General features: G+C 44.1%; 1 protein-coding gene across 2 annotated transcripts in view; it reads right to left on the bottom strand.

Annotated features, from left to right (window-relative positions):
- The window catches only part of LOC133541355 (cytohesin-3-like), a 107,693-nt gene that overhangs the window by 3,260 nt on the left and 81,933 nt on the right, over window positions 1–22,500 (bottom strand). For both annotated transcript variants that reach the window (XM_061884737.1, XM_061884736.1), the window contains 3 exons: window positions 20,112–20,176; window positions 16,821–16,892; window positions 16,600–16,754 (listed from right to left, as the gene is read on the bottom strand). In XM_061884737.1, coding sequence (XP_061740721.1) covers window positions 16,600–16,754; window positions 16,821–16,892; window positions 20,112–20,176 — 292 coding nt within the window. The remainder of the gene's footprint in view (window positions 1–16,599; window positions 16,755–16,820; window positions 16,893–20,111; window positions 20,177–22,500) is intronic.

Below are 22,500 nucleotides of genomic sequence, written 5' to 3'. Positions count from 1 at the left end.
CACTGCAGGATTTTAACCCATTCTGTCGCAAAGTGTTGCCAACTGTTTTCCTGGTGACTGTGGTCCCAGCTGCCTTGAGGTCATTCACTAACTCCTGCTGAGTGCTTGCAGGACCATTTCTCACAGTTCTCATGATCAATGCAACCCCACCAGGTGAAATCTTCTGTGGAGCACCAGATCCAGGTCTGTTGATGGTCATGTTATACTTTTTACATTTTCTAACAGTTGCACCAATGGTTGTTACTTTGATTCCCAGCATCTTGCTAATGTTTTTGTAGCCCATTCCAGATTTGTGCAGGTCAACAATCCTGTGTCTGAGGTCCTGAGAGAGTTCTTTTGTCTTACCCATGTTGGAGAGCTTGGAATCTGTCTGAGTCTCTGATCAGGTGTCTTTTATACAGGTGATTAGTTAGAACAGGTGTCTTCAATTCAGTCTTCAATTCCCAAGTTGATTGGGAGTGTCTAACTGCTCTGTGGAAGCCAGAAATCCTAATGCCCACTAGGGGATCAAATACTTTTTTCCCTCAATGAAATACAAATCAATTAAAATATATTCCTTAAAGTTATTTTCTGGATTTTCTTTTTGATATTCTATCTCACCATGTTTAAATACATCTACCATTAAAAGTATAGAATGATCATGTCTTTATTAGTGGGCAAACCAACAAAATCAGCAAGGGATCAAATACTTTTTACTCTCACTTGTATGTATAGATAGATAGATGGATAGATGGATAGATGAATGGATGGATAGATAGATAGATAGATAGATAGATAGATAGATATTTCCAGGTAAGAGATTATGTAAAAACAGTTCTTCCGCAGTTCCCTAACAAACTCTCTAAATCCGGGGTCTCAGACACACGGCTCGCGAGACGTTATTTCCCCCCCCCCTTAATATGAAAGTTTAATGTTAGAGCGGCCTGCGAGTTTTATATGACTGGCACTTGACAGCGTTGTGTGCGGCGCTGAAGTAATCATCACGGTGTGGTGGTGGGTAGATTGGCTCCCCGTTGGCTCCAGACAGAGACAATTTTTGTTCTGTGGGTCCAAAATGGCTCTTTCAACGTTCTGGGTTGCCTACCCCAGCGTTAGTGGAAAAGCGGCAAATGAGTGAAAGTGACAGAGACGTCGCCATGGAGACGAGGGTTTTCTTACATGCCTGGCTGCAGTCACACCGCTACACCTGTCCGTCAGTAATAACAGTCCCCGATAACCTGGACCAATTCAAACCTATATTTGTTTTTTGTTTACTGTCTAATTTCCCCAAATGTATTAGCGCATGCTTACTTTTACCGCCGGGTCAAATTCGTGACGTCACGATTGACGCTTCCACTGTCGTCTTTTTCAAAATGGCGGAGGAGGTTTTTTTTTGCTTTTACTATGTGTAAACCAGGGGTCTTATTCCACAGCCACACAGATCACACTAATGTTTGTGATATAAAACAACTTTAACACTTACTAATATGCGCCACACTCTGTGAACCCACATTAAACAAGAATGACAAAAACATTTCTGGAGAACATCGGCTCTGTAACACATTATAAACGCAACATAACACTTACCCAGAATGCCATGCATCCATGACTCTTGGCTATATTATACACCCGCTAGCACCAAACCCCGCCTCCCCCCCTCTCCATGCGTCGGTTGAGGTGGGCGGGGTTTGGGGCGCGTGTATAATATAGCCAAGAGTCATGGATGCATGGCATTCTGGGTAATTCTTATGTTGCGTTTATAATGTGTTACAGAGCCAATGTTCTCTAGAAATGTGTTTGGTGTGGGTTCACAGAGTGTGGCGCATATTAGTAAGAGTGTTAAAGTTGTTTATATCACAACCTTCAGTGTAAAAGGTATGGCTGTTGACCAAGTATGCATTGCAATCTTGTACAAGAAGCAGTGAAATGCATGCGTCCGTCCGGCACGCAGACAGCCTGGTGTAAAAGTGGGCGTGATGATATGTTGTAGAGCAGTGGTCCCCAACCACCGGGCCGCAGCCGCAGAATCATTTATAAAAAAATTTTTTTTATCACACTCAATTTTTTACTGCACGCCATTGGTAACCGCAGGGGTGAGAAGAGGTTTTAAAATGATTAGCGCCTGCTTACTTTTACCGCATGCCTTGAATAAGCGCAGGAGTGATTAGAGGTTTTAAATTAATTAGCGCCCCAGCGGCTATTCAAAGAAATACGGTATATTTCTATAGCCCTCACTTTTTTGCGCTCGCCATCCCGATACTTTATCCGCCGACCGCCTTGTTGCCGTGGGGAGGAAAAGTGGAACGACACACATTGTGGAAATAACATTATTCTTCGTGCGTGGGCTGAATACAAATATATTCCACAACCCCAAACATGTCTTTTTCAAAGCCTGCAGTGAAGAGAAGTGTTGGCGATGAGCAAAGACAATTGCAGGAAAAGTGGGAGATGCAATATTTCTTTGTGGAGCACAGGGACACCCCGACGTGTCGCATTTGCACAGAGAAAGTTGCGATGCACAAGGAAGACCATTTGAAACATCATTATACAACTAAACATGCTGAGGAGGATGCAAAAATGTTTTTAAGAAATCTTTTCTTGCGGCCCCGCCTCACCCAGAGTCTGTGTCCAGTGGCCCCCAGGTCAAGTGAGTTTGAGTTCTAAATCAACCACAGATGAAATGATGTCTTCCAATCCAACAAAGAAGAGGCAATCTCACATATACTTTGTTTACTCTCACAATTACAATAAACTTCCATGCTAAGAATTAGAACAGCATGGAGACAAGAAGGAAGCAAATTACAACCTGGTAACTACTGACCTGTTTCTATTCTCACTTCCATTTCCAAAGTCATGGAAACAATAGTTTATGAACAAGTTGATAGATACCTCTCCTCTCTGAGCTGCCACCTTACCGTGGTAGAGGAGTTTGCGTGTCCCAATGATCCTAGGAGCTATGTTGTCCGGGGGCATAAAGCCCACTGGTAGGGTCTCCCAAGGCAAACTGGTCCTAGGTGAGGGACCAGACAAAGAGCAGCTCGAAAACCTATTTGAAAAGTAAAAACAAAGGACCCAGATTTCCCTCGCCCGGACGCGGGTCACCAGGGCCCCCCTCTGGAGCCAGGCCCGGAGGTGGGGCACGATGGCGAGCGCCTGGTGGCCGGGCCTGTTCCCATGGGGCCCGGCCGGGCACAGCCCGAAGAGGCAACGTGGGTCACCCCTCCAATGGGCTCACCACCCATAGCAGGGGCCATAGAGGTCGGGTGCAGTGTGTGCTGGGCGGCAGCCGAAGGCAGGGCACTTGGCGGTCCGATCCTCGGCTACATAAACTCGCTCTTGGGACGTGGAACGTCACCTCACTGGGGGGGAAGGAGCCTGAGCTAGTGCGCGAAGTAGAGAAATTCCGGCTGGATGTAGTCGGACTCACTTCGACGCACAGCAAGGGCTCTGGAACCACTTCTCTTGAAAGGGGCTGGACTCTCTTTCACTCTGGCGTGGCCGGCAGTGAGAGGCGACGGGCTGGGGTGGCAATTCTGGTTGCCCCCCGGCTTAAAGCCTGCACGTTGGAGTTCAAACCCAGTGGACGAAAGGGTAGCCTCCCTCCGCCTTCGGGTGGGGGGACGGGTCCTGACTGTTGTTTGCGCTTATGCACCAAACAGCAGTTCAGAGTAACCACCCTTTTTGGGAAGACTTGAGGGAGTACCGGAGAGTGCTCCCCCGGATGATTTCCTTGTTCTGCTGGGGGACTTCAACGCTCATGTTGGCAACGACAGTGAAACCTGGAGAGGCGTGATTGGGAAGAATGGCCACCCGGATCTGAACCCGAGTGGTGTTTTGTTATTGGACTTCGTCACAGTTTGTCCATAACAAACACCATGTTCAAACATAAGGGTGTCCATATGTGCACTTGGCACCAGGACACCCTAGGCCGCAGTTCCATGATCGACTTTGTAGTTGTGTCATCGGATTTGCGGCCTCATGTTTTGGACACTCGGGTGAAGAGAGGGGCGGAGCTTTCTACCGATCACCACCTGGTGGTGAGTTGGCTGCGATGGTGGGGGAGGATGCCGGACAGACCTGGCAGGCCCAAACGCATTGTGAGGGTTTGCTGGGAACGTCTGGCAGTCTCCTGTCAGAGAAAGTTTCAATTCCCACCTCCGGAGGAACTTTGTACATGTCACGAGGGAGGTGCTGGACCATGTTCCGCACCTCTATTGTCGAGGCGGCTGTTCGGAGCTGTGGCCGCAAGGTAGTTGGTGCTTGTCGTGGCGGTAATCCTAGAACCCGCTGGTGGACACCGGCGGTGAGGGATGCCGTCAAGCTGAAGAAGGAGTCCTATCGGGTTCTTTTGGCTCATAGGACTCCGGAGGCAGTGGACAGGTACCGACAGGCCAAGCGGTGTGCAGCTTTAGCGGTCACAGAGGCAAAAACTCGGACATGGGAAGAGTTTGGGGAAGCCATGGAAAATGACTTCCGGATGGCTTCGAAGCGATTCTGGACCACCATCCGCCGCCTCAGGAAGGGGAAGCAGTGCACTGTCAACACCGTGTATGGTGCGGATGGTGTTCTGCTGACCTCAACTGCGGATGTTGTGGATAGGTGGAAGGAATACTTCGAAGACCTCCTCAATCCCACCAACACGTCTTCCTATGAGGAAGCAGTGCCTGGGGAATCTGTAGTGGACTCTCCTATTTCTGGGGCTGAGGTTGCTGAGGTAGTTAAAAAGCTCCTCGGTGGCAAGGCCCCAGGGGTGGATGAGATCCGCCCAGAGTTCCTTAAGGCTCTGGATGCTGTGGGGCTGTCTTGGTTGACAAGACTGCAGCATCGCGTGGACATCGGGGGCGGTACCTCTGGATTGGCAGACCGGGGTGGTGGTTCCTCTCTTTAAGAAGGGGGACCGGAGGGTGTGTTCCAACTATCGTGGGATCACACTCCTCAGCCTTCCCGGTAAGGTTTATTCAGGTGTACTGGAGAGGAGGCTACGCCGCATAGTCGAACCTCGGATTCAGGAGGAACAGTGTGGTTTTCGTCCTGGTCGTGGAACTGTGGACCAGCTCTATACTCTCGGCAGGGTTCTTGAGGGTGCATGGGAGTTTGCCCAACCAGTCTACATGTGCTTTGTGGACTTGGAGAAGGCATTCGACCGTGTCCCTTGGGAAGTCCTGTGGGGAGTGCTCAGAGAGTATGGGGTATCGGACTGTCTTATTATGGCAGTCCGCTCCCTGTATGATCAGTGTCAGAGCTTGGTCCGCATTGCTGGCAGTAAGTCGGACACGTTTCCAGTGAGGGTTGGACTTCGCCAAGGCTGTCCTTTGTCACCCATTCTGTTCATAACTTTTATGGACAGAATTTCTAGGCGCAGTCAAGGCGTTGAGGGGTTCCGGTTTGGTGGCCACGGGATTAGGTCTCTGCTTTTTGCAGATGATGTGGTCCTGATGGCTTCATCTGACCGGGATCTTCAGCTCTCACTGGATTGGTTCGCAGTCGAGTGTTGAAGCGACCGGGATGAGAATCAGCACCTCCAAATCCGAGTCCATGGTTGTCTCCCGGAAAAGGGTGGAGTGCCATCTCCGGGTTGGGGAAGAGATCCTGCTCCAAGTGGAGGAGTTCAAGTACCTAGGAGTCTTGTTCACGAGTGGGGGAAGAGTGGATCGTGAGATTGACAGGCGGATCGGTGCGGCGTCTTCAGTAATGCGGACGTTGTACCGATCCGTTGTGGTGAAGAAGGAGCTGAGCCGGAAGGCAAAGCTCTCAATTTACCGGTCGATCTACGTTCCCATCCTCATCTATGGTCATGAGCTTTGGGTCATGACCGAAAGAATAAGATCACGGGTACAAGCGGCCCAAATGAGTTTCCTCCGCCGTGTGGCGGGTCTCTCCCTTAGAGATAGGGTGAGAAGCTCTGCCATCTGGGAGGAACTCAAAGTAAAGCCGCTGCTCCTTCACATGGAGAGGAGCCAGATGAGGTGGTTGGCCATCTGGTCAGGATGGCACCTGAACGCCTCCCTAGGGAGGTGTTTAGGGCACGTCCAGCTGGCAGGAGGCCACGGGGAAGACCCAGGACACGTTGGGAAGACTATGTCTCCCGGCTGGCCTGGGAACGCCTCGGGATCCCCCAGGAAGAGCTAGACGAAGTGGCTGGGGAGAGGGAAGTCTGGGCTTCCCTGCTTAGGCTGCTGCCCCCGCGACCCGACCTCGGGTAAGCGGAAGAAGATGGATGGATGGATGGATGGATGATAGATACCCTGCTACTAATGAACTCATCTACAAATTACAATGGGACTTGAGAACTAAGCACTCCACTGACACATGTCTTCTCTATCTGACCGACCACATCAAACATGAGGTGGACGCCGGCAAATACTGCTGGACATTATAAATACTGCTGGACATGCTGGACATTATAAATACTGCTGGACATGCTGGACATTATAAATACTGCTGGACATGTTGGACATTATAAATACTGCTGGACATGCTGGACATTATAAATACTGCTGGACATGCTGGACATTATAAATACTGCTGGACATGCTGGACATTATAAATACTGCTGGACATGCTGGACATTATAAATACTGCTGGTCATGCTGGACATTATAAATACTGCTGGACATGCTGGACATTATAAATACTGCTGGACATGCTGGACATTATAAATACTGCTGGACATGCTGGACATTATAAATACTGCTGGACATGCTGGACATTATAAATACTGCTGGACATGCTGGACATTATAAATACTGCTGGACATGCTGGACATTATAAATACTGCTGGACATGCTGGACATTATAAATACTGCTGGTCATGCTGGACATTATAAATACTGCTGGACATGCTGGACATTATAAATACTGCTGGACATGCTGGACATTATAAATACTGCTGGACATGCTGGACATTATAAATACTGCTGGACATGCTGGACATTATAAATACTGCGGCATGGTCATGCTGGACATTATAAATACTGCTGGACATGCTGGACATTATAAATACTGCTGGACATGCTGGACATTATAAATACTGCTGGACATGCTGGACATTATAAATACTGCTGGACATGCTGGACATTATAAATACTGCTGGACATGCTGGACATAAATACTGAAGCATGGTCATGCTGGACATTATAAATACTGCTGGACATGCTGGACATTATAAATACTGCGGCACGGTCATGCTGGACATTATAAATACTGCTGGACATGCTGGACATTATAAATACTGCTGGACATGCTGGACATTATAAATACTGCTGGACATGCTGGACATTATAAATACTGCTGGACATGCTGGACATTATAAATACTGCGGCATGGTCATGCTGGACATTATAAATACTGCTGGTCATGCTGGACATTATAAATACTGCTGGACATGCTGGACATTATAAATACTGCTGGACATGCTGGACATTATAAATACTGCTGGACATGCTGGACATTATAAATACTGCTGGACATGCTGGACATTATAAATACTGCTGGACATGCTGGACATTATAAATACTGCTGGACATGCTGGACATTATAAATACTGCTGGACATGCTGGACATTATAAATACTGCTGGACATGCTGGACATTATAAATACTGCTGGACATGCTGGACATTATAAATACTGCTGGACATGCTGGACATTATAAATACTGCTGGACATGCTGGACATTATAAATACTGCTGGACATGCTGGACATTATAAATACTGCGGCATGGTCATGCTGGACATTCAGAAGGCCTTTGACACAGTTAACCACGCTATACTGTTGGATAAGCTCCGAGCAATCGGATTCGACGAAACCTCATGGAGCTGGATGCAATCTTACCTGGAGGGGAGTAAACAGGTGGCAGAGGTGAACAGCACCATGTCCCCTCCCCTCTCAGTAAGCTGTGGAGTCCCCCAAGGCAGTATACTAGGACCTTTACTGTTCCTAATATAGGTCAATGACATGCCATCAGCATGACACTGTGAATTGTTCCTGTTTGCGGATGACTCGGCCCTGCTGGTATCCGGCAAGGACAAGTCACAGGTGGAACAAATCCTCAGAGCTGAACTCCTCAATATTTGCACCTGGCTCGCCGACAACAAGCTATCCATACACTTAGGTAAAACGGAATCCATCCTATTTGGGTCCCATATCAACCTTCTTAAAGTCAGTGACTTTAAGACAAAAGCACCTACGCTCATTCAACCCTTTTTCCATTCCGCTTGCACCTCCTGGTACTCCAGCACCTCCAAAACCCTCAAATCTAGACTCCAAACAACCCAGAACAAGCTAGTCCGGTTACTTTTAGACCTCCACCCCAGATCACACCTCACTCCAAGCCACTTCTCCAAGTGGGCTGGCTCAGGGTGGAGGACAGAGCGGCCGTCTGGATCGCATGCGTAAATCTAAACGGCCGCTGCTGCAGTTGGCTCCGTCCTTGTCTCTTGTCTTTGTTCTGTGTTTGTTTTGTACTTTTATATATTTTTACATTTACTTTCTATCAAGTGGTGCCCCTCTAAACATGCAGTTTAGAAGTGTTTTGTTCGTCTTAAAGTCAAAGTACCAATGATTGTCACACACATACTACTGACGGTGGGGACGATACTGACGAGCTTAAACGGGCCACATCAGTGGAGAGGCTCTTTCATCTACACCAGGGAAAAGTTGTTAGCGGCACCAGTTATTAGCATCCAGCTAACGGACCCGGCGCTAACTAACCAGATCCCGGAGGAGCTAAAAAGGACTTATGGAGGTTCTCTTGGCTGTCGAGGGAAAGGGAGACGCTGGAGACAGAAGAGGGTTGAAGCGAGGAGGCAGAGAAGGAGATATAAACCTTATCTTCCTTCCGTGCGCTCTTTGGCAAACAAAATGGATGAGTTGTGGGAAAGTGTCAGAAAGAATATGGTGAGTGTACCCTAATGTGTTTTATTGCATGACCATGTTCCGGATAGTAAGGTCTCTATCAACGGGTTCGAAATGGTGCGCACTGACCGGGATCGAACCAACGGCAAGCGGAAAGGAGGGGGATTGCTTTGTTTATTAATAAGAAATATTGTCATCCCGGTCATATTACAATAAAAGAGCGCCACTGTGACCCGAATATAGAAATGTTAGCTGTAGGACTCAGACCATATTATTTGCCCAGGGAGATTACACACGTTATAATGATGGCAATATATAAACACCCCCCCCCCCGCTAACGCTGCAGCTGCCAGTGACGTCATCCACAGCTCCATAGCCAGACTACAAACCCACACTGTACAAAAAAGAAATGTTGTTTTTACAGGAAAACGCTGGCAGCCGGGCTTACCAGAGAATTCCTGTAAAAATTTCAGCAGCACAGTAGATAACTTTACGGTCAAAATATGTCAATTGATTTACAGTGAATTAAATTACATCTGAATCACATAAAAAAACTGTTAAGTATACAAGAAAACATGTTAATTTTGCATAACGGTGTTGTAAATAAACAGACCAATTCCTGTATTTTTTACATGGAATAGTTGCTTATTGTGCATCAATAAATGATCTAATTAACAGGGAAATATCAAACAAAAAAATTATTTAAACTGGTAGAACAACAGTAAAACTTTGCATTTTAAATGGAGCTCTTCTGTATGTTATACATAAAATATATTCATAATATGCTGTATTTTTATGTTTGAATAATCCAGTTATTATGTAAAATTTCACATATAAACCTGCAAAATTATTTCTACTACTTGCACACCAAAACAAAAATACATCTTGAGAGGAAAATATCACTTTTGGAACATTTATTTAACAGCCATCATTAATAGTTCAAAATAATTGGATTTTTTTTTCCTCTTCTTTTTTTAATACAACATGCAAAGAAGGAACATATGATGGATCTTTTGACTGAATACAGGTTGAAATACTGCAGAAGATGAGCCTCTTTAAATCTGGACATTTGTTTCAGTTCCAGCTGCCCCACAACAACCGACACTCCTGTCTGGAATGTTCAACAATATGTGGCATAAAACAATTGGGAGCATTTTTACCTCCAGAAGATTAGGCTCTTCCAATCTGGACATTTTTGTCTCAAACAGGCCAAGTTGCAGCTCTGGCTCGCTCGTTAGTGAGGTCAGCTGCCGCCATTAACGAGGAGCTTCTCCCGCTCCTCCCGCCCCCACCTCACTATCCAATCAGAGAAGAGCTTCAGCTGCGCACTTTTTGAAATGAAAAATTAGGCGGACTGTACATAGAGAAAGAAGTAGCCTACAACTACAAGTCTGCGGTTAGAGGAGCTTGTTTAGCCTGTGGTAATGACACAATGCTTACATTACTAATATTATTTCATCAATCATATTTATCAATAACTGTAAGGTGAGGAGGGAAACAAAAAATCTTCCAAACAAATTATTATAATTGTAGCCTATATTTGTGTTTATGAATTGGCCTATGGGAGCCTCTCATGTTCACAATGATTTTTTTTTTTGGTGTGAAAACATTTTTATGACCTCAATTTGCATTGTTTCATCAATCATGTTAAAAGTACAGCATAAAGTGACTTACACATTTTTTGGGGTATTTTTCAAAACAAACTGACTAAAACTATAGTTTTTACAATATTTTCATGTCAAATTAACAAAGTTGTTCTGTTATGGGTTTTTGTTACCGATATTTGTAGTTTTCACAACTAAATTTGATTCTAATCACAAGTTGTTGTTGCAAATATAACAAAAACATTCTGTTTAATAGTTTATAAAAGTTCACTGTAATTTAAACAAAAAATATATATTTTGTGTTTACAATACTTTTCTGTAGTGATTTGACATAGTTGTTATGTAAATTTCACAGTCATTTCTTACAGTGCAGCCCCCGAAAGCTCTCATCCCCATCTCGGGGGATTTTAACCATGTTACTATGGACACTAACCAACTTCACTCGGTATGTCAGCTGCCACACCAGAGGAAATAAGATCCTGGACCCGCTGTACGCAAACATCAAGGATGCGTATAGCTCCATAACACTCCCAGAGCTGGGCCGGTCAGACCACAACCTTGTTTACCTCAACCCCTGTTATGTGCCTCTGGTCAAAAGACTGCCTGTGACTCCGCCCTACAGTCAAGCCCCACCTGGACCCACTCCAATTGGCCTACCAGCCCCGACTGGGAGTGGAGGATGCAGTCATCTACCTGCTGAACCGAGCCCACACCCACCTGGACAAGCCTGCAAGCAGTGTGAGGGTCATGTTTTGTGACTTCTCCAGTGCTTTTGATACCATACGGCCTGGGCTACTGGGTGTGAAGTTGGAGAAGATGCAGGTGGAGGCCCCCTTGGTGTCCTGGGTTGTAGATGACCTGACTGACAGACCACAGTACGTTCGACTGCAGGACTTAGGTCTGACAGGCTGATCAGCAACACCGGGGCCCCGCAGGGTACAGTCCTCTCCCCCTTCCTCTTCACCCTTTACACCACCCATTTCCACTATCAATCAGAGTCCTGCCACCTTCAGAAGTTTTCTGATGACTCTGCAATAGTGGGGTGTATTGAGGATGGTGATGACGAGGAATACAGGATACTGGTGGAGGACTTTGTCACATGGTGTGGAAAGAACCACCTCCAGCTCAATGTGACCAAGACCAAGGAGTTGTTTGTGGAACCTGGGAAGGAGGAGGAGTACTCTGGCGACCTCTGTTTCCATCAAGGGGGTTGGATGTTGACATGGTTGAGGATTATAAATAGCTGGGAGTACACATGGACAACAAGCTGAATGGGTGAAGACACGCTGAGGTCCTCGACAAGAAGGGACAGAGCCGCCTCTACTTCCTCAGGACGCTAGGATCCTTCAACATCTGTACAAAGATGTTGAAGATGTTCTACGAGTCGGTGGTGGCGAGCGCTTTCTTGTACGCCGTGGCCTGCTGGGACAGTGGGCTGAGAGTGAGGGACACAAACAGACTGGACAAGTTGGTAGAGAAGGCCAGTAACGTGGTGGGAGTGGAGCTAGACTCTCTGGCGGTGGCGTCAGAGAGGAGAAGTCTAGCAAAACTCTTAGCCATTATGGACAACACCTCCCATTATGGACAACACCTCCCATTATGGACAACACCTCCCATTATGGACAACACCTCCCATTATGGACAACACCTCCCATTATGGACAACACCTCCCATTATGGACAACACCTCCCACCCACTACACTCGGACCTTGTGGAGAGAATGAGCACATTCAGTGGAAGGCTCAGACTCCCTAAATGTAACACAAAACCACACAGGAGGTCCTTCACACCGATAGCCATCAGACTTTATAATTCATATGTTCCTTGACTGCACTTAAATGTAGAATATATGTAGAATATATTTATATTATTCATATATTATATATATATATGTTATATAATATTTATTATTATTATTGTTGTTTATTGTGAGCGAACTGTGGTGCTGAATTTCCCCCAGGGATCAATAAAGTACTTTCTATTCTATTCTATTCTAAAAAAAAACAACTTGCACTGAGCCTAGTCTATAAAATCCGCTACACCTTTCTGATACCATTTAGTGGTCAATTGTAGGGAATATGTACTGAACTGTTAGGGTTAGATCCACTATGGACTGGACTCTCACTATTATGTTAGATCCACTATGGACTGGACTCTCACTATTATGTTAGATCCACTATGGACTGGACTGTCACACTATTATGTTAGATCCACTATGGACTGGACTCTCACACTATTATGTTAGATCCACTATGGACTGGACTCTCACACTATTATGTTACATCCACTATGGACTGGACTCTCACTATTATGTTAGATCCACTATGGACTGGACTCTCACTATTATGTTAGATCCACTATGGACTGGACTCCAACTATTATGTTAGATCCACTATGGACTGGACTCTCACTATTATGTTAGATCCACTATGGACTGGACTCTCACTATTATGTTAGATCCACTATGGACTGGACTCCAACTATTATGTTAGATCCACTATGGACTGGACTCACATCTGCGGTCCTCTCCAAGGTTTCTCATAGTAATTCACATTGACATCCCACTGGGTTGTGAGTTTTTCCTTGCCCTGAAGCCGCACCACAGAATAGAACATTCCTGGGCAGCGTGCCTCATAATCCTGTGTGCCCTATGCTAACATGAAAATACGCTAACAACCCTATTTTCTATTAACGTTTAATAAAAGCGGAGCAAGTTTACAAAACTTCATGGAGTCGCTTTCTGTTACATTCAACTCAGCAAAAAGGCAAACATGTGCGACTATAAAGACATCATTTGTGGTGGTGTTGAAGGCTCAAAGTCCATCTCTGTTCCACCTGATGATCTGCCTTTGTTTTGCTGCTGCACTCCTTCCTTCAAGTCTACTCACTTGATGGACTTCATCCCCTCTTCCTTCAAGTCTACTCACTTGATGGACTTCATCCCCTCTTCCTTCAAGTCCACTCACTTGATGGACTTCATCCACTCTTCCTTCAAGTCTACTCACTTGATGGACTTCATCCCCTCTTCCTTCAAGTCTACTCACTTGATGGACTTCATCCCCTCTTCCTTCAAGTCTACTCACTTGATGGACTTCATCCACTCTTCCTTCAAGTCTACTCACTTGATGGACTTCATCCACTCTTCCTTCAAGTCTACTCACTTGATGGACTTCATCCCCTCTTCCTTCAAGTCTACTCACTTGATGGACTTCATCCCCTCTTCCTTCAAGTCTACTCACTTGATGGACTTCATCCACTCTTCCTTCAAGTCTACTCACTTGATGGACTTCATCCCCTCTTCCTTCGAGTCTACTCACTTGATGGACTTCATCCCCTCTTCCTTCAAGTCTACTCACTTGATGGACTTCATCCCCTCTTCCTTCAAGTCTACTCACTTGATGGACTTCATCCACTCTTCCTTCAAGTCCACTCACTTGATGGACTTCATGCCCTCTTCCTTCAAGTCCACTCACTTGATGGACTTCATCCACTCTTCCTTCAAGTCTACTCACTTGATGGACTTCATCCCCTCTTCCTTCAAGTCTACTCACTTGATGGACTTCATCCACTCTTCCTTCAAGTCCACTCACTTGATGGACTTCATCCCCTCTTCCTTCAAGTCTACTCACTTGATGGACTTCATCCCCTCTTCCTTCAAGTCTACTCACTTGATGGACTTCATCCCCTCTTCCTTCAAGTCTACTCACTTGATGGACTTCATCCCCTCTTCCTTCAAGTCTACTCACTTGATGGACTTCATCCACTCTTCCTTCAAGTCTACTCACTTGATGGACTTCATCCCCTCTTCCTTCGAGTCTACTCACTTGATGGACTTCATCCCCTCTTCCTTCAAGTCTACTCACTTGATGGACTTCATCCACTCTTTCTTCAAGTCTACTCACTTGATGGACTTCATCCCCTCTTCCTTCAAGTCTACTCACTTGATGGACTTCATCCCCTCTTCCTTCAAGTCTACTCACTTGATGGACTTCATCCACTCCTCCTTCAAGTCTACTCACTTGATGGACTTCATCCCCTCTTCCTTCAAGTCTACTCACTTGATGGACTTCATCCCCTCTTCCTTCAAGTCTACTCACTTGATGGACTTCATCCCCTCTTCCTTCAAGTCTACTCACTTGATGGACTTCATCCCCTCTTCCTTCAAGTCTACTCACTTGATGGACTTCATCCCCTCTTCCTTCAAGTCTACTCACTTGATGGACTTCATCCCCTCTTCCTTCAAGTCTACTCACTTGATGGACTTCATCCACTCTTCCTTCAAGTCTACTCACTTGATGGACTTCATCCCCTCTTCCTTCAAGTCTACTCACTTGATGGACTTCATCCCCTCTTCCTTCAAGTCTACTCACTTGATGGACTTCATCCCCTCTTCCTTCAAGTCTACTCACTTGATGGACTTCATCCACTCTTCCTTCAAGTCTACTCACTTGATGGACTTCATCCCCTCTTCCTTCGAGTCTACTCACTTGATGGACTTCATCCCCTCTTCCTTCAAGTCTACTCACTTGATGGACTTCATCCCCTCTTCCTTCAAGTCTACTCACTTGATGGACTTCATCCACTCTTCCTTCAAGTCCACTCACTTGATGGACTTCATGCCCTCTTCCTTCAAGTCCACTCACTTGATGGACTTCATCCACTCTTCCTTCAAGTCTACTCACTTGATGGACTTCATCCCCTCTTCCTTCAAGTCTACTCACTTGATGGACTTCATCCACTCTTCCTTCAAGTCCACTCACTTGATGGACTTCATCCCCTCTTCCTTCAAGTCTACTCACTTGATGGACTTCATCCCCTCTTCCTTCAAGTCTACTCACTTGATGGACTTCATCCCCTCTTCCTTCAAGTCTACTCACTTGATGGACTTCATCCCCTCTTCCTTCAAGTCTACTCACTTGATGGACTTCATCCACTCTTCCTTCAAGTCTACTCACTTGATGGACTTCATCCCCTCTTCCTTCGAGTCTACTCACTTGATGGACTTCATCCCCTCTTCCTTCAAGTCTACTCACTTGATGGACTTCATCCACTCTTTCTTCAAGTCTACTCACTTGATGGACTTCATCCCCTCTTCCTTCAAGTCTACTCACTTGATGGACTTCATCCCCTCTTCCTTCAAGTCTACTCACTTGATGGACTTCATCCCCTCTTCCTTCAAGTCTACTCACTTGATGGACTTCATCCACTCTTCCTTCAAGTCTACTCACTTGATGGACTTCATCCCCTCTTCCTTCGAGTCTACTCACTTGATGGACTTCATCCCCTCTTCCTTCAAGTCTACTCACTTGATGGACTTCATCCCCTCTTCCTTCAAGTCTACTCACTTGATGGACTTCATCCCCTCTTCCTTCAAGTCTACTCACTTGATGGACTTCATCCACTCTTCCTTCAAGTCCACTCACTTGATGGACTTCATGCCCTCTTCCTTCAAGTCCACTCACTTGATGGACTTCATCCACTCTTCCTTCAAGTCTACTCACTTGATGGACTTCATCCCCTCTTCCTTCAAGTCTACTCACTTGATGGACTTCATCCACTCTTCCTTCAAGTCCACTCACTTGATGGACTTCATCCCCTCTTCCTTCAAGTCTACTCACTTGATGGACTTCATCCCCTCTTCCTTCAAGTCTACTCACTTGATGGACTTCATCCCCTCTTCCTTCAAGTCTACTCACTTGATGGACTTCATCCCCTCTTCCTTCAAGTCTACTCACTTGATGGACTTCATCCACTCTTCCTTCAAGTCTACTCACTTGATGGACTTCATCCCCTCTTCCTTCGAGTCTACTCACTTGATGGACTTCATCCCCTCTTCCTTCAAGTCTACTCACTTGATGGACTTCATCCACTCTTTCTTCAAGTCTACTCACTTGATGGACTTCATCCCCTCTTCCTTCAAGTCTACTCACTTGATGGACTTCATCCCCTCTTCCTTCAAGTCTACTCACTTGATGGACTTCATCCCCTCTTCCTTCAAGTCTACTCACTTGATGGACTTCATCCACTCTTCCTTCAAGTCTACTCACTTGATGGACTTCATCCCCTCTTCCTTCAAGTCTACTCACTTGATGGACTTCATCCACTCCTCCAAGTCTACTCACTTGATGGACTTCATCCCCTCTTCCTTCAAGTCTACTCACTTGATGGACTTCATCCACTCCTCCTTCTCCTCCGGCGTGGGCGCTGATATCCTGTAGACCAGGTGGTTGCCCTCCACCACGCGGCCGTCCGCCTCCGTCTTGCAGGCTTTGATGAGCTGGCCCTTGTGGTTTGGGTTGTAGAGCTCGAAGCAGTTCTGCGTGACCACAAGGCGGAGGATTACGTGCGCTCACGGCAGACGGGGAGTTTGGTCGCCACTCACGGCTTTCCTGGGCTCCTCCACCTCTCGGATGCTGAGGTTCTCCAGGGGAATAATCCCACGAGGCTCTTTGTCCTGAAGGGGGAGAACAGAGTGAAGAGAAGTGAAGGAGGAGATCAAGCCAGTCAACAAATCACCACTTTGGCCCTAGGGCTGGCCAACATCTTAGCATGCTAGATGGAGGATCATTGCAGGGGAGCCAGAGTGCAGTGCTGATGGAAGGTAGGAGAATCTTGCAGGGCACTCATACAAGACTTCAAGGACGCTCATATCATCTAAGACACACACACACACACACACACACACACACACACACACGCACACACACACACACACACACACACAGACTTGTATTTCTTACCTTCCTGAGACCTCTGAAAAATGCAGGTGTCACAATTTCACAAGAAAAACTTAGAATGTTGGCAGTACTATAATAAAAGTCCTCATTTTACTCCACGAAAGTCCAAATTTTTACAAGAAATAGTGAACATTTGTGCAATGTTATGATAAAAGTTGGAATTTTTACTCAATAACAGTCGCAATTTCACAAGACAAGCTTAAAAATTTGAATGAATGAATTGTTTATTTTGAGCCATGCAAACAAAACAAAAGAATGACATAAAATACAAAAGAAATATATATATATATACATTGAAAACATTACATGGGACTAATCTTTTGTACATGTCAAGATTGGCTCAAAAGGGAGTGGGAAGAAGTCAACTTATTTGGTCCCAATTTGGCAACTTTATGAAAAGAGTTGTCGTTTTCCTCGACAAAAGTCACAGTTTTATAAGAAAACTTTAAAAATGTTGGCAATATTATAACAATAATCGGAATTTTACTTGGCAAAATGATGACAAAAGTCATCATTTTACTCCAAAACATGTCAATGTTTTACAAGAACAACAAAAACAATTGGCAATATTGTGACAAAAGTCTGAATCTTACTTGACAAATGTCACAATTTTGCAGTAAAAACTAATAATTGTGCATAAAAAAGTAATAATTTTAGGAGAAATGTTACAAAAACAGAAAGAATGAGAAATTGTTCCCAATTTTATAAGAAAAAAGTCAACAAGTTGTGGGAAAAAGACTTTTAGTAAATAATATTGTTTTGTTTGTAATTGGTTTTTAATCTTCATTATTTACTTTGCTATTACAGTATGTCTCTATATACATATTTATTGTTTTGTTTAATTAATTAATTTTGGCCAAAGGCTAGGAATACAATATCACGCACGCACGCACGCACGCACGCACACACACACGCACACACACACACACACACACACACACACACACACACACACACACACACACACACACACACACACACACACACACACACACTTGAGTCAATAAACAGCAGGAGTCCAATCAACATTGACATTGGAGAATAAACTCTAACATTGACATAGACTTTGAATATGACCAATGTATGATCCTGTAACTACTTGGTATCGCATCGATACCTAAATGTGTGGTATCATCCAAAACCAATGTCAAGTATGAAAGAAGAGAAGAATAAGTGATTATTACATTTTAACAGAAGTGTAGATAGAACACATTGAAAGAGAAAGTACCGTATTTTTCGGACTATAAGTAGCAGTGTTTTTCATAGTTTGGCCGGGGGTGCGACTTATACTCAGGAGCGACTTATGTGTGAAATTATTAACACATTACCGTAAAATATCAAATAATATTATTTAGCTCATTCACTTAAGAGACTAGAAGTATAAGATTTCATGGGATTTATGGATTAGGAGTGAGAGATAGTTTGGTAAAGGTATAACATGTTCTATATGTTATAGTTATTTGAATGACTCTTCCCATAATATGTTAGGTTAACATAGCAGTTGCTTATTTATGCCTCATATAACCTACACTTATTCAGCCTGTTCTTCACTGTTCTTTATTTAGTTTAAATTGCCTTTCAAATGTCTATTCTTGCTGTTGGCTTTTATCAAATACATTTCCCCCACAAATGCGACTTATACTCCAGTGCGACCTATATATGTTTTTTTCCTTCTTTATTGTGCATTTTCGGCAGGTGCGACTTATACTCTGGAGCGACTTATACTCCAGATAATATGGTAAGCAGATATTAACAGTGAATGAACAAGTAGATTACAGTTTGTCCCTCATAATGTGTATAAAATAATAGGTGTATAAATGACACAATATGTTACTGCAGACTAATTAGGAGTCTTTGTTTGTTTACTTCCTACTAAAAGACAAGTTGTCTAGTATGTTCAACATTTGATTGAAGGACTAAATGACAATAATAAACATACGTTTCATCTGCACTAACATTTTTGTTCAAATGAAGCCAATAATGGTGTTTTTTGTGGTCTCCTTTATTTGGAAAAGTACTGGAAAATAACAAATACATTTTGGTAGCGGTAGCAAAATATTGCTGTGGGGACAAGACGAGATGGTGAGACTCGGAGGTCATGTGACCCACTAGGGCTGTGAATCTTTGGGTGATTCAATATCGATTCTTGGGGTCACGATTCGATAATGTATCGAGTTTTTTCAATTCGATTCGATTCTCGATTCAAAAAGGATATTTTCCCGATTGAAAAGGATTGTGTATTCATTCAATACATAGATTTCAGCAGGATCTACCCCAGTCTGATCACATAATAGCAGAGGAGTAGATTTTTTTTTTTAAAAGCTTTTATAATTTTAAAAGGACAATGTTTTATCAACTGATTGCAATAATGTCAATTTGTTTGAACTATTAAAGGAAGCAAAAATCTGACTTCTTTTATCTTTGTGCAAACATTGGACACAGTGTGTTGTCCAGCTTATGAGATGCCATGCAAGTGTAAGCCACTGTGACACTATTGTTCTTTTTTATTATTACCATAAATGTCTAATGATAATGTCAATGAGGGATTTTTAATCACTGCTATGCTGAAATGATAACTAATATTGATACTGTTGTTGATAATATTCACTACTTTTGTTTTGTTCTGTGTGGTGTTTGTGTCTCCTCTCAATTGTTCTGTTTATTGCAGTTCTGAGTGTTGCTGGCTCAGCTTTGCTTTTGGAATTGGATTGCATTGCGCCCCCTGCGAACCCAAAAGGGAATAAGCGGTAGAAAATGGATGGAGGGATGGATGTTATGGTATTGCTGTGTAGTGGTTTGTTGGATTTATAAATAATAAAAATTAATTTAAAAAAATAAAAAAAAAATTTTTTAAATGAGAATTGATTCTGAATCGCACAACGTAAACGATTCAATTCGTATTCAAATCGATTTTTTCCCCCACCCGTATGACCCACCGTAGTGTATTCAAAGTTGTCAGTCAGGATGAACCATCGCCTCTTCCAGGTTTTCACTCTGCCTCCTACAGGGAGAAAAGAGAGCAAACATTTCAGATGCATATGACGGAGCTTCAACTTGAAAATCCACCTTTAGAAGACATTTGGTGTCCATCGTCCATTTATTGGTGTATTTTTTCTGCTTTGATCCAACTTCCTTTTCTGGGCACCCGACATTATTGGGGCCGCTAGGGGTGTAACGGTACGTGTAGTTGTATTGAACCGTTTCAATTCGGGGGTTCCGGTTCGGTTCGGAGGTGTACCGAACGAGTTTCCACGCAAACATATGAAGTAGCCGCCTAATCTAAAGTCTTAACAAGCTGCTCCGCTCCGTTCTGCCTCCTACACAGCACCCAGCATCGTCCCACCCACACAACCATCTGATTGGTCACACGCAGACCGGTAACAGCCAATCAGCAGTGTGTATTCAGAGCGGTCACAGCCAATCAGCAGTGTGTATTCAGAGCGGTAACAGCCAATCAGCAGTGTTTATTCAGAGCGGTAACAGCCAATCAGCAGTGTGTATTTAGAGCGGTAACAGCCAATCAGCAGTGTGTATTTAGAGCGGTAACAGCCAATCAGCAGTGTGTATTCAGGGCGCATGTAGTCAGCGCTTCAGCGTGGAGCAGATAGGTGTTTAGCAGGTGAGCAGCGGACTCTCCCCAAATTATAATAAACACTTCCCAGTCAACGTTCTAGATGACATTCTAGAAACAAACTGCAGCTCAGCTCGCTCGCAGTTCTGGCTTGAGGTGAAGGCTATTTAGCTTTTAGCGTAACGTTAGCTCACTTTGCGGTGTGTGTGTTAGCTCATTGTGTGGTGTGTGTGTGTGTGTGTGTGTGTGTGTGTGTGTGTATGCTAGTGATATAATAATGTAAGTGCATCATTAAGCCTACATGAACTCCATGGTGTTCAGGGATGAATAGTCTCTCCTTTTGCTATTGTGCTATTTATTTCAGCTACAGTTACATCATTAGTAATGTAGCAGCCTAGTTTCCCTGCTATCACATGTTGATAGAAATACATTTACATAATAAAAATCAACTACAGGCTTCCCAAATGCTGTAATAAATGAAGCATGATGAGTTGACTTGAAACTGTTTAATGTTGCACTTTTTATATGTAGAAGAAAAGTTTTGTCATTTTATTTAATCTGAGCAACAATTAGAGGCAGTTTAATGTGGATTAACCTGGGCAGAATTATTATAGTGTTCCCAATGTTAAAAGGATCAAGCCATTGTTTACACATTTGGTAAATAAATAACCCAAAAAATGTATATTTTGTTGTTTTCTTACTGTACCGAAAATGAACCGAAACATACCTCGGTTTAGATGTCACGTTTCGGTTCATTTTGCCGAAACCAAATGTTTGTGTACCGAGTGGCTGCACATAATTAATAGACTGCAGCTATTGAATTATAGCACGTCCACATTTCCGCCGTGCGTCCATAAACACAAAAAAAATGATTTCACATCCTCCGGGCTTTCTTTTTTAGAGTCAAATGAAGGGACATTACGGCAAGAACTGTTGCGAAAAATGGCTCCGAGGGAGGAAGCGGAGCATCATGGAGTGATGTTAGTGGCGATATTTGCATTCTTACTCACCAGCTGAGCTAATGACTCATCACCATCACCACCTCTTTTATACACACACACACACACACACACACACACACACACACACACACTGGCTTTGCAATGAAAAACACACCAGTCACCAAAAAAAAAAAAAAAAAAGGGTGATGCTTGTTGGTAAAATATAAACAGAACCCAAAAGCAGAGAAGTTGTCACCTTGTGTAAATGCTAAATAAAAAGAGAATACAATGATTTGCAAAGACAAGAGACTTAACGTTCCAACTGGTAAAGGTTGTTATTTTTCACAAATATTAGCTCGTTTGGAATTTGATGCCTGCAACATGTTTCAAAAAAGTTGGCACAAGTGGCAAAAAAGAGTGAGAAAGTTGAGGAATGCTCATCAAAGACTTATTTGGAACATCCCACAGGTGAGCAGGCTAATTGGGAACAGGTGATTGGCTATAAAAGCAAATTGCATTCACCAACAAGGACTGGGCGAGGGTCACCATTTTGTCAAATTGTTGAAGAACAACATTTCTCAAGCAGCTATTGCAAGGAATTTAGGGATTTCACCATCAAAAGGTTGAGAGAAAAAAACATACGAATAAATAAATAAATACAAAAAATAAAAAATGAATATATGAAATACAAAATGTGTGGCACTGGCGTGGCGCCCCCTGCTGGACGGCGCCCTTTACATTTGCCTATACGGCCTATGCCAAGGGCCACAGGTGAACAGGCTAATTGGGAACAGGTGGGTGCCATGATTGGCT

Source organism: Nerophis ophidion, linkage group LG23 (genome assembly GCF_033978795.1).
Source record: "Nerophis ophidion isolate RoL-2023_Sa linkage group LG23, RoL_Noph_v1.0, whole genome shotgun sequence".
Taxonomy (NCBI): domain Eukaryota; kingdom Metazoa; phylum Chordata; class Actinopteri; order Syngnathiformes; family Syngnathidae; genus Nerophis; species Nerophis ophidion.
This window is presented reverse-complemented; position numbering and strand designations above follow the sequence as displayed.